This window comes from Lepidochelys olivacea (genome assembly GCF_965140295.1).
Source record: "Lepidochelys olivacea isolate rLepOli2 genome assembly, chromosome: 15".
Taxonomy (NCBI): Eukaryota; Metazoa; Chordata; order Testudines; family Cheloniidae; genus Lepidochelys; species Lepidochelys olivacea.
The window spans coordinates 14,941,192-14,953,691 of record NC_140425.1 but is presented as its reverse complement, the minus strand read 5'-3'; the positions used below and the strand labels follow the sequence as shown (position 1 = coordinate 14,953,691).

The 12,500-nt window shown below is 43.0% G+C and overlaps 1 protein-coding gene across 4 annotated transcripts in view; it reads right to left on the bottom strand.

Moving 5' to 3' along the window:
- Window positions 1-12,500, bottom strand: part of SMPD4 (sphingomyelin phosphodiesterase 4) — a 29,153-nt gene that overhangs the window by 3,736 nt on the left and 12,917 nt on the right. Inside the window, exons 11-18 of one of the 4 annotated variants that reach the window (XM_084649487.1) lie at window positions 10,527-10,616; window positions 10,093-10,137; window positions 7,103-7,248; window positions 6,358-6,448; window positions 3,729-3,829; window positions 2,350-2,513; window positions 1,277-1,482; window positions 364-597 (exon numbers count right to left, since the gene is read on the bottom strand). In XM_084649487.1, coding sequence (XP_084505613.1) covers window positions 364-597; window positions 1,277-1,482; window positions 2,350-2,513; window positions 3,729-3,829; window positions 6,358-6,448; window positions 7,103-7,248; window positions 10,093-10,137; window positions 10,527-10,616 — 1,077 coding nt within the window. The remainder of the gene's footprint in view (window positions 1-363; window positions 598-1,276; window positions 1,483-2,349; window positions 2,514-3,728; window positions 3,830-6,357; window positions 6,449-7,102; window positions 7,249-10,092; window positions 10,138-10,526; window positions 10,617-12,500) is intronic. The other 3 variants (XM_084649488.1, XM_084649489.1, XM_084649490.1) reach the window with 3 other exon arrangements.

Below are 12,500 nucleotides of genomic sequence, written 5' to 3'. Positions count from 1 at the left end.
GCAGCCCTGAGCCCCTGCGCAGGGCTTAATACACAGCTGCGTAGCCATGCGGGTTAGAGGGACCTTAACCTGGGATTGATATTTTCAAGTACACAGCACCCGCAACTTTAGCAATAGTCAAGAGGTTTACAGGCATTCAGCACCCCTGGGGAAAAAAAAAAAAAAAAGAATCCTAAAGTGTCTCAAGATGGGCACCAAAAATTGAGGTACTCAAACTGAGTGTCCACTTTTGAAAATTTTGGCCTACATGACTTGCCAATGATCACACTGCAAGTAAGTGAGAAAGCTGGAAGTAGACTGCAGAAATCCTGACTACCATTCATGCTACTTCCCAGTGACAGCACTTGGAAAGAAGTTACCTACCCGAAAGATCTGGCATAGGTACTCCTGTGCCTTCTCCAAATATTCATCTGTTTTCTTGATGCTGTCTTGCCCAATTTCATCTAGGTCATTGCCTGTATAGGAACCATTCATGTCAGACGGGCTGAACCTAAACCAGGATAGGAAGGACTGACTAGCCATGGTCTCTGCAGAGTGGTCTGATATGGATTTTGCCGTTTGCTTGGCCTGGCCTATTAACTGGGCCAATCTTAATACCTGAAAAATAAAAGACAGGAGGATGACTAAATAAAGCAATAGAATAAAGGACACAAGTCAGTAGTAAGCACCAGCATGTGAATACAAGTCTGCCTGGTGACGTATCAGTCAGAACAGAATCAGCACATTCGTTCCCTTAGCTGACATGGACTTGTGCTGGTAGTAGTTATGTGCTCCAGCTCCAATAGAGTAAAGGAAGTCACTGCAGCTGGGGCAATCAGAGGAATGCGAGTAACCCCTCAGTTTCCTTTGAGATGCATCTTCCTTCAGTTCACTAGTCTGCTGCTTAGGGAGAGACCCTCTCCCTTTGCTACACCGTTTTTAACTGGCTTGCTGCTGGGTATTGATTATTAACATTATGAATCAGAAATACACACACAGTCATTGTTGAGAGATGAAACAAGTACATGCCCATAGCAGACTGCTCCAAAGCTGCAAACCCAGTCCACCCCACCCTTCAAGACTGGAAAGCAGTCTGTACATTTCTATTTTCGTACTTGTTATGGACCCTTCAAACAGATTCTATAACCATCACCAACTCCTGATTCACCCCCTACTTTTAAAGAGCTAAAATTTCTCCCCCCGTACATGATGGAGCAGATGTTCAGTATGGAGACATACCCCTCACAACAGCAATAAAGGGGCTTACACAGAGCAAGTAAGCAAGGTCATTGCTTACCAAATTCCTGACTTCTGGACCAAACATCTGCTTGTACTGGGAGTCCTGTCCTTCCAAGCAGTAAACATGACTCTTCACCTTAAATGAGGCATCTGTGATTGCTGGAGGCCATGATGACAAGAAGCTCCCACCAAGAGTGGGGGTCATGAAAATTCGGTGTTGACGGTGAGGGATAACAAGTTCTGGCTCCAGGAATAACTGCTCCCCTAGAATTTGGGATAAGATGATGCGGGGTGGAGAAGACTAGATTACACCTTCCTTCTGATTTGGGGATCTAGCAATAAAATTTTTTAATCACTCATTGTAACAAGGTTGTGAGGTTATTTGGGGGGAGGAGAGGGAGGGCAGGGCCCTAGTTATTACTTCAAGTTTTCCACTGAATCTTCACTCATACAGCAGAAAGAGCTTTCACAATTACAATGGTGCATCTAAATCTATATAGACATAGTACTTCTAGGCCATGATTGCTTGTTGGAAAGGATATTATGGTCCTCATACCTGCCCAGCTGAGCATGTTCCAGCACCTGAAATTTTTGTTGCTTGCCTAAACCCTCCTGTGCGCTGCCGGCCCCCGCCCACTGTAGCCCAGTACACTCAACATGCAGCTTTCACGACACTTTGAACTGATATCTAGAATTTGGAGTGCAAGTTCTTCCTGACTAGCCATCTTGCTGAAGTCTGAGTAAATATAAATTTTTGTAGGGCATTACAAAGTTTTAATTCTGAGTTAATTAATAACCAAACACCACAAACAATAAGGAGATTGTAAAACACAAGGAGTTTCTGTTTACTAAAAATACCCAGCATCGTGTTCTTTTTATGTTAGTTAGAACAAATCGGAATCAGTGAGACTGATGAATGGAAATTAGAAAAAAAAAATAAGAAAAACATATATATATATGAAACCAATACTGTAAATAGAAGCAAAGACATCAGGTCTCTGAACTTCAATGTCACATAAGGCAGACACCGAATCCTCCAATTCATATTTCTGCATGCTTCTGAGGCAAAAGCGTTGCTATGGGACAGACCAGGGCAGAAGACTGCAAGGAGGCAACATGGCATTCAGTTACCTTTCTGGATCATTTCAGCTAGGTTGGGCTGAGCAAAGACCTTGGCTACTCGGAACACCATCAGGGCATTTTTAGCGCTGACCAAATCGGTGCGGAGAGCTCGGTTCAGAAAGCCTACAAATAGCTTGGTATACATCAGTAAGTTCTCTTGAATGAAGGGAGCCCTGTCAAAGTAACAGTGGATTTGTGAATACAGCTATTAAAATAAGGAGTAAGTATATTCAGTCTTCTACCAAGTAAATAATCCCATAGAATATATTTTAGACCATCAACTGGAATGATCTCATCCTTTCCATTTCACACACACATAAAAAAATGTTCCTCCTTACTCTAGCGTTTTTAGGTACCAGTAACAATCTATGACTTTGCGCTGGCAGATATCTAGTTGCATAGATGTGCAATGGGAGGACTTCAGAGGCAAGCTGAAGCCTGAAGTGTGGTTTCTATCAAAAGCACTGACTTCACTGCCTCCTGCACAAGTATCCAGGGACCAGAGAAACTGATGCTGCCTCTTTATGAAACCCACCCTCACTGCTGAATGGATTGTGCCACTACAGATCTTAGGGAAGGAGGAGGTGCCTCAGAACAGCTGGTAAAGTCAACACACAGTCTACTTGTGGAACTCATTGACAGGGGATGTTGTAAAGGTCAAAACTATAACAGGGGTAAAAAAAGAAGAACGAGATAAATTCATGGAGGATAATCTATAAGCCAAGATGGTCAGGGATGCAAAACCATGCTCTGGATGTCCCTAGCCACTGATTGCCAGAAGCTGGGAGTGGACGACAGGATCACTCAATGACTGCCTGTTCTGTTCATTCCCTCTGAAGCACCTGGCATTGGCCACTGTCAGAAGACAGGATACTGGGCTAGATGGACCACGGTCTGACCCAGCATGGCTGTTCTTATGACCCAGGATTTTGGACGCAGCACAATGCAATGAGCAGTGTAGTTTGTAATGTTGGAGTCACCTGGGGGGGACTTGTCAATATAGCTTTAAGCCAAAGAAATATTTTTACCCATGTCAGGGTGACAGATATGCCATCTTTGTTCTTCCTCAGCAGGAAGGCCAGTCTGGCACCTGCTGTATGAAGCAAACTACTTAGAGTAACATGTCAGGAGGAACTGAATGGGGTAAACTAGGAAAGTAGATCTCAACCTTTTCCATTCTGTGACCCCACCTCATGATAAAGAAAGAGGGTGCTTGGGTCACAATTCCACAGTTCAGTATCCATGAACTAGATGCTTACAAGGAACAACATTTAAAACTCTGCCTTCAAGATTTCATATGCAAAATTCTAACGGTTAATAGATGCCATCTGCTGAAGTCAGGATTGGAGTGACCTGCAGATTCTGCTCAGGAATAACCCTACGTTTACCATTTCTCTGATACACTGCGAGGCTGAGGCTCTGAACTCTGAAGTGGTTTCTCAGGAGCATATCTCCAGGGCTGCACGTAGCTTAACCACATCTCCAGGACCTGAAGCAAAACCACAACAACATAAAAATCAATTCAATTGAAGAAGGAAGATTTTGCTTGTTTGTTTTGCTAAGTCCCTTGGACAATGACACCCACTTTCTTAATGCCAACAAAAGGCTTAAGGAATGAAAATATCTTGCAAAAGTCTCAGCCCTGAAGAACAAGACCATGTGCCCTTGCATCAGAGCTGAAGAGAACTAAATGCTTAGTAAAAATCCATTAACAAAACATTTTAGGAAATGCCTGGTTTTACTGAACAAGCAGCTCACCCTCTACAATAACAGTTAGATGAAAGCGTGCTCAGGTGGCTGCCATGGAATTGAAGATGCATCCACCAATCAAGCTGATGTACCAGTACTGGTGTATGCAGTGTTGGGCCCAGGATATTAGAGACAAGGTGGGTGAGATATCATCTTTTATTGACCAACCTCTGTTGGTGAGAGAGATAAGCTTTAAAGCTTACACAGTGCTCTTCTTCAGGTCCAGGAAATGTACTTAGGCCAGGTCTACACTACAGAGTTAGGTCAACGTAACTGTAAGTATCTGCAGATTTACAGCATTGCTCCCGCCGATGTAAGTCCTCCACTATACCGATCAGTGGCAGAGTCTGGTGCTGCTTTGACTTGGTGTGTCCTGGTCTGTGGGGAGCTTGCTTCTAACGATGAGCTTTGAGAGGTTGGGAGGGTTGTTTGAAGGCTAGGAGAGGGGGTTCAGGAAAGATTTCTTTCAGGATGAGGTCCTCATCAAGCGTGGGTTGTAGCTGTTTGATGATACCCCGTATGGGTTCCAGTGTGGGGTGGTAGGAAACAACTATGGGTATGCGGTTGGAGGGGAGTTTATTTCTGTATTGAAATAGGTTCTCTCGAGGTATTTGGGTGGTCTGTTCTATGATGGGATCTACTTCTCTGGTGAAGTGTGGTTATTTAGTATGGCAGTTTTGAGCGTGTTAAGGTGTATATCCTGGACTTTCTCCTCAGAGCATATTCTGTGAGTGCCTGACTGCAGACAACAGATTTCTTGGTGTGTTTGAGATGGTTGCTGCATCTATAAAAGTAGGCAAGGTGATCTGTGGGAAGTTGTGGTGAAAAATCTATAAGGGAGTGTCTGTCTGGAGGATGAAAATATCATTGATGTATCTCAGATACATTGGTTTCATGGCGCATTTGTCCAGAAAGTCTTCAAGGTGGTCCATGAAGAGGCTGGCATATTGGGGAGCCATCCTAGTACCCCTGGCTGTTCTGGGTTTGAACAAACTGTAAAATTGTTATGGGCGAGGATGAAATGGATGAGTTCAGCAATGTGTTTAGTTTGGATATCTGCGGTTTCTCCATTGTTTTGTAAATATTTGAAGCAGGCAGCAATGCCATCATTGTGAGGAATGTTGGTGTATAGTGAAGTGACATCCCTGCTGGCAAGGATGGTGTTCTGAGGGAGGTTGTTAATATTGCAGAGTTTGTGGAAGAGGTCGGTTGCGTCTTGGAGGAACCTGGCCCTTTGCTTGGTGAGTGGTTTGAGGATGGTTTCTATAAGTCCCAATATTCCTTCCGTGCGAGTGCTGTGGCCAGATATGATGGGTCTGCCTGGGCTCCCTTGTGTATCTTGGGAAACACGTAGAAGGTCCCTGGGGTGGGTTCTTGGGTGATGAGTTTGTAGAGTTTCTCTTGGGAGTTGTTTGGGGAAGGATTTGATGATATTCTTAAATTCCTGGGTAAATTGTGGTGCGGAGTCTTCTTTGAGTTCTTATAACAGGTGGTGTCGGAGAGTTGTTGGTTGGCCACGTTAATGTAGTCATCATGGTTGAGGACTATGCTATTATTCTGACATTTAATATCATTCACTGAAGCACCATATAGTCTAGTGAGACACATGGAGGATGGGCTGAATAGTGTTTTGTGTTAATGCTTTTTCAGTCCTTCTTCTCCAATACAGCAGTGGGCACTCACACAAGAAACTACTAGGCAACAGGGGGTGAAATCTTGACCCCACTGAAGTCCATGACAACCTTGACTTCAGTTGAGTTAAGATTTCACTCCTAGAGGCTTCCCAGTGGTGTATTCTGTCCTATCTGCCAAACATGGCAACATAACTGACCCAGCCATGTCACTTCCCCCAAGGAGGAGGAATGTATATTTAAAACATTTTGATATAAGAAATTAAAGCCGTATTTCTTCTCCCAGTCTGGTTAGTTACAACAAGATTAGAGTATATTATTAGATAGGACAAATTTATCCATAAACATACAGATTCTCTGTGGTAAGAATAGCTTGTTCTCAACCAGTACTCATTTCCATAAAGGGAAAGAGAAACGAACCACCACCACATAGTTTCACCAGTATCTAATACCTTGACTACACTTCATTTCTAACTCTAGTCTTAATAAATGTTTATTTCCCTCCCCCTGAGGAAAAAAATCATGAACAGGGAACAGTTCTACAAAAACAGTAGTTTTATCACTGCAGCTGGCTCAGTGTTTTATTAACAAACTCTGATTTTGTCTGGACTCAGCAGAAATAAAGGCTGGTACATACAGCTCTGAAAGAGGCATCCAAAGGCCAGTGGCCAAAACAATGCTGCAGGAAGATATAGAGCTTCTGCTGGACAAACCGAGGAATCACAACTCTGCAATGAGATTCAGACACAAAGACACTTGTATAAACAAATAATAGATGATAAAGTAATATCTCAAACATTTAATACAGACGTAACAAGTTTTGATAGCTTCTTTCTCAGCTGAAGGAGGAGCCGATGATTTGAACATGTCTGAAAAGTTCTAATAGTGATGCACACAACCTGCTATTCCAGGGCCAAATGCAACCCAAGTGCCTCTAAGAAAGCTGCCCAGTGTTCTCAGCTGAAATTTCTTTCTGGTGCAGTTTCAGTAACACAACTTTTCTCTACTGATCTGCACATGTCCTTTGCAGAGATATGCAGAGAAATTATTTCTGCACCAGTCTGACTGCTCTTCTAAACTTGCTTCAACTTCCCTCTGTTCTCAGAACAAATACTAGGACCTCTAAAGCAGTCTGATCCCCTCCTCCTTTTCTAAAAAAGCTGAAGCATTTTCCATTGTGGATACATTGTGGATTGGGAGCAACTACTTCCTTCTTCCCTATTCTGATCTGGACTCCAGCCCAAAGTGCATGAGGAGTATAAAAGTGGGCTCTCTCATCCTCCTAATAATGCAATTTCAAGCTCTCAACAAAAGCAAAACTGCCAAGGTATGTATTAATTAGTGCTTTGTATGCCTGAAAGGCAGTTTGACAGTATACCTACCTCTTGAATTCCTCCAGTGGGCTGGCTGTATGGGAATGGGCTGAGGGCGAGAGTGGCTCTGGTTTCAGGCTGTTGGCAAAAGCATGTAGATGCTTCACGAGCAGTCTTATCACTAACACATGCTCTTCTGTAGGTTTAAATGACTCCTAGATTTAAAGCAATAGGCAGAAAGATAAGTTTTGCTTGTTAACGCGCTATGAGGGAGCTCAGCACAAAGATATTTTCACATCAGACATTTAAACAGGAGTGTCCCTACCTGTTTAGTTCTGTGCCACCCAATTTGAACAAATTATCTCCCCAAGAGAACAAGTTGTATCACAGCTCTGCCTTCAACAGCTCACTAACAAATTTTCCACTCCATGCATCTGATGGAGTGGGTTCTAGCCCATGAAAGCTTGTGCCCAAATAAATGTGTTAGTCTCTAAGGTGCCACAAGGACTCCTCGTTGTTTTAACAAATACCTGTGAGGCTTCTTTTAGTCACTGTGATTACAGGAGAAAGGGGTTTACAGTCTATCTTTTTGTTTCAAGTTATAGTAACCCCCTAGAGAGTAATAACAGAAATTAGTTTTACTTTAACTTACCCCCTCTAAGGAAAAAATAAGAATATCCATTATTTTATTTATTATTATTATTATTGTCTGTTGTTGGTAACAAAACAGAATCATTATTATGCTCTCAGCTCACTCTCTACTAAGCCTTCCTTCTTATGTGCGTGTTCTTTTGCCTCCTAAAAAAGAAAAATTCTACAGAAGTTATGGAAAGAGTAATATTTGCTTCTGTTGCTCATGTCCTGAATGATCCTGTTGCACTTAACATCAGTATAAGTATTTTTTGGGGTTTTTTTGGAAGGGGTGGTCATTCAATTTTTTTACTGGAAGTGTGGGAGATTGGAAGATCTTTTTCATGCAAGGAACATGGAGGGGTGAGTGTGGGCCAGTTTGGTATTGCTACCAGAAGAGTGAGCATATGGAGGAATGGGGAGATGCTATAGGGAGAGAAAAAGGGAGTCAGATATCAGTGTACCCCTTCCCCACTACTGCAGAGCCCAGGAGCACACACCAGCTCTACTGGTGTTCTAACCTGCCTTAGAAACAGTAAACTAATCTCAATCCACCACTAAGGGCTGTTTGTGGGAGATCAAGGATAGCCAAACACAAGTACCACAGCAACAAAAACAAGTGTGATGGAGGGTTGCACTGAGCTGCATGTGTTATCAGCAGCTGTGAAAGGAGATTCTTGGATGCTATAATGAAGCTGTGTTCAGGTGAAACTTCAGGGCTGCACAGTTTGACTACTTGGGACAGGTTGTTTTGGTTTATTAGGAAACTACTTCTTATCTTTTAATTGTGTTTAACTGTGTGTGAGCAATTCAGAACAATTCTTGGTGCTGCGATGACACTTTAAAGCCCTTCCTACTTGCAAGGGCTGTGGGGAAGCAGCTAACAATTTTCATGTGCTTAAACAGTTCTGAAAATTTTCTTTACGTAGCTAGGTTCCCTCTTGGAAAAGGCTCAACTCCTGACTGCTGGCAGGCGATGAAGGGCCTCTGTCTGCAGCAGTGCAGTTGGATGCATCTATGCCTTCTCTAAGGCCATGTCTGCACTACCTGCTGGATCAGCGGGTAGTGATCAACCTATTGGGGATCGACTTATCGTGTCTAGTGTAGAAACGATAAATCGATCCCCGATCGCTCTGGTGTCGACTCCAGAACTCCACCAGGGCGAGAGGCGGAAGCGGAGTTGACAGGGGAGTGGCGGCCGTCGATCCTGTGCTACGAGGACGCGAAGTAAGCGATTCTAAGTCGATCTAAGATACGTCGACTTCAGCTATGCTATTCTCATAGCTGAAGCTGCGTATCTTAGATCGATATCCCCCCCAGTGTAGACCATGCCTAAGGGAGGGAAGGCCCTATTACTAGGATTAATGAAGACTCCATTTGTATTCCTGCCAGTGTCCATCACCATGGACGTGAGGCTACAAAAGGGGTCACACCAGTTGAGAGGTGGCTGCAAGCCAGTTAGTCTATATAAAGTCTGAAGGAGAAAATACTTAACAAAGACCTCGTAGGTAGGCTCTTTCTGGTGCTATGAACTTAGACCAAGATTTTCAAAAGTGGCTAGTGATTTTGAGTGCCCACCTTGAGACCCTTATAGTCTGATTTTCACATATTGCTGAGCACCCACTTTCTGAACATCCAAGCCCCTTTAAGGAACCTCAAACTGGGCACCCAAAATCACTAGTCACTTTTGAAAATCTTGGCCATTGACTACCTCCAAGAAAGCATTCTATGTTGTTTTATATACGTCTTCAACTGTTTGTATGATTGCATTTAACTCCATTGTTCATTTTTACACTAACAAATCCTGTCACTTAAAAGCTATTTGACTAGCTAATTTCCTCATAACCTGGATCACCAGCATCACAAGCATTGTTCTTTAAAGCTAAAAGGCAGCTTCTGTTCTCCCCACGCTTTCCAAAAGCTTTTGACCTCCAGCCCTAATCTACAGGAATGTTCACACGATCATTCCTCCCTTTACCCAGAAAGGTGGAGAAAAATACATATTTCACATAAGTTTAAGAACAATACTATGGACTGGCATGATGATTTAAGGCTATAAAACAATGAGCCGGGTAGCAGATTCTTATTTTCCTTCTTAAGCAGTATGTTGAGTAATAGTAAAAGTGTTCATGCCGCCTATGCAAAAGCAGAGGACTAAGTGGTTAAGGCAGGGAGAACTCATACCAACATTAATTTGGCTTTATGGACTCTGCCTCACCAAGTGAGTAAAGGGCTGAAATATGGAGATGAACCCAGGAATCTGTTCCAACAGGAATGCCTTTGCAGACATGTCCTGAATAATCTGCAAATGTGCAACCCACATATCCCTTTGTGAAGTTAGGCAATCAAGCTCAGGCTGCCAATATTAATTTAACCCTGTCAGCTGTTTCTCACTGGAAGTGCAGAACGATTGTTTACATGTTACCTACCTCTCTCATTGGGGTACAGCCATGCAATCTCTGATCTCCTCTTCCCTGCAAAATTCATTTAAAGGAGCAGAACATGACAGACAGAATTCTGTCATTAGCAAAGCAAGTTGTTGGGCCAAGGAGATATTAGCACAGTGTCAAATTTTTCCCTTTAAATCCATTAAAAGAGATGCATCTCTTAAAATGGGGATCCCAATTGGTCCTTCTAATATGTGCTAGTCATCTAACATCCTTTTTCAAGGTGTTCATCAGTATCTCTCAGTATCTGCTGCACCTAGCTTTACCAAATGTTGTTTCAGTGGAACTAATCTCTGAATCATCTTGCAAACCTGCTGTACAGCTGCCTTTTCTGCTAGTGCCAATTAATACACTTTGCAGATTATATGATGAAACAAGATTTTTGAAAAAGAAACAAAATGAAAAGATGGCAATACTTGGTATGCGTGGAGGGCCTGGTAGCCGGATTGGGCAGGACTACTGTGGTGTGTACTGGAGATACTGAGTCGGTAGTGGAGAACCTCCAGCTGAGAGACAACAGAAACAAAAAGGAAGGAAAAAGGGAGAGAAAAGAGCAAGAGAAAAAAAAAAAAAAGAAACAGTGAGAATGATCCAGAGAACGGGTTGTGGGGGGAAAAAATGGAAGTCACAAATACAGTCAGTGACAACACATCACAGCAGCTGCAGGCACAGTATCCTCTTCTCCTTTTGGTAATCAGTTGCTTGATTGCACAGGTACCTTGACCCTCATTAAGTTGGGAAAGTAATTGACAGGACATTGTTGTTGGGTTCACAATTAACATTAGTGGGTTGGGGGGAAGCTCTGAGTGAGTCGTCTCTGTGTCTGCCTCTACCACAGAAGCAGCAGGCTTGTAACCATGACCTGACAAGCATAGAGACACACAGCTTCCGCCAAACACATTGAGGAAATCTTAGGCTCATGAAACTAAGTCCAACCTCTCCACTTGAAACCAGCTAAACTGCAGGACAGAATAGCTGAATATAACGATTAACACGTGGGATGCTTTGATGTGGGGCAAAACCAATAATTTTTCTGGAAACACTTACTTGCAAACTAGTATTATGAAAGCTACTGTAAAGCTATCCCGTAGCCTGCAGTGCACTGGCAGACCAAGGTTTGGGATTCTTGCTGGTGTGCCAGTGAGAATCAGAGGAGCCAGTACGGGGACATATCTTGCCCCAGGGACATGGAGGGGGAAAAGGGAAAGGGTTGATTTCATCACTGTGAGCCTCTCCAATTAACTGTAGTATTGACAATCACCAGATAGGAGTCTGCATGCTCCATGATTTGTTTTTCTAGTTAAAGGCCAAATACTATTGATGGGAATTCAAATTTGTGGAAAGTTAATAGGTCTCAAAGACCGAATGGCCTCTACTATTGGGGGGGAAGGGGGGGCGGGCTGGGGAAACACCCAACCAAACAAAAAGACAAGCTTGTTGTAGAGATGGCATGCTGAAATAAAAACACGGCCATTAAAGTTCTAGGCGAGTGCCGAGATCTTCCCAAGTCTCAACCACACTCCTCCTTGGACAGGAAACATTTTCTAAAACTAATCAATATAGTGGTGAAGAGGATACTGTAGCCACATTGACATGTATGGAATAAATTAAAAAAATCAAAACAAAATGTACACCTAAACAGAGACCCAAATCAACAATATCAGACATCTAAACTAACTCTCCGTCTCACACCTCCTCTAAGTTTATCTGTTCCTTTCTCCTCTATTTTCAATTCAGTTTTATTCTGCTTTGCTTCGACACTGCTAAGAGAGTGCTAGCAATGCCACTGCAAGGTCCCCAACAGCAGAGCCCATCTTCTGCGATGGTAATTAACTCCCCTCCCATTTGCTGCAGCAAGATCTAGACACCTGAAGAGTGCCACACATGCAATTATTACTGGGATCTGCGATCCCTGGCAATGTAAGAACAACAGGCTTTACACAGAACCCTGTTAGATACTGGCCCCTTAAAATAAATCAAATCATGACAAAAGCAGAAGCTAAAAGGAAACAGATACTGCAAACCTGGCCCCCATTGAGCAGCTGCAAAACAGACAGAGGAAAGGAGAGTACAACAGAAAAGAAGAAATATGAAATTGAATCAAGTTGAATTAATGGTGGGGAGTCATTAAACCCACCATGATAACAGGCTCACTCCACATTTGGGAGCAATTTCAAGCAGAGTAATCACAAGGGAAAGTAATTCTTCTTGAAGCAAACTCTCTACTGGCTCCTCCCCATACCTCAGCCCCACCCCTTTATTACTGAAGTAAAAGGTTTTCTTAGTGACATGAATCATTCTTAAGATCTGCCCGTTTCTTCCGACAATTCAGAGGGGCAATGGAAAATGACACAGCTGGGACTCAGCATAGCATTCCCAGATAACCCATG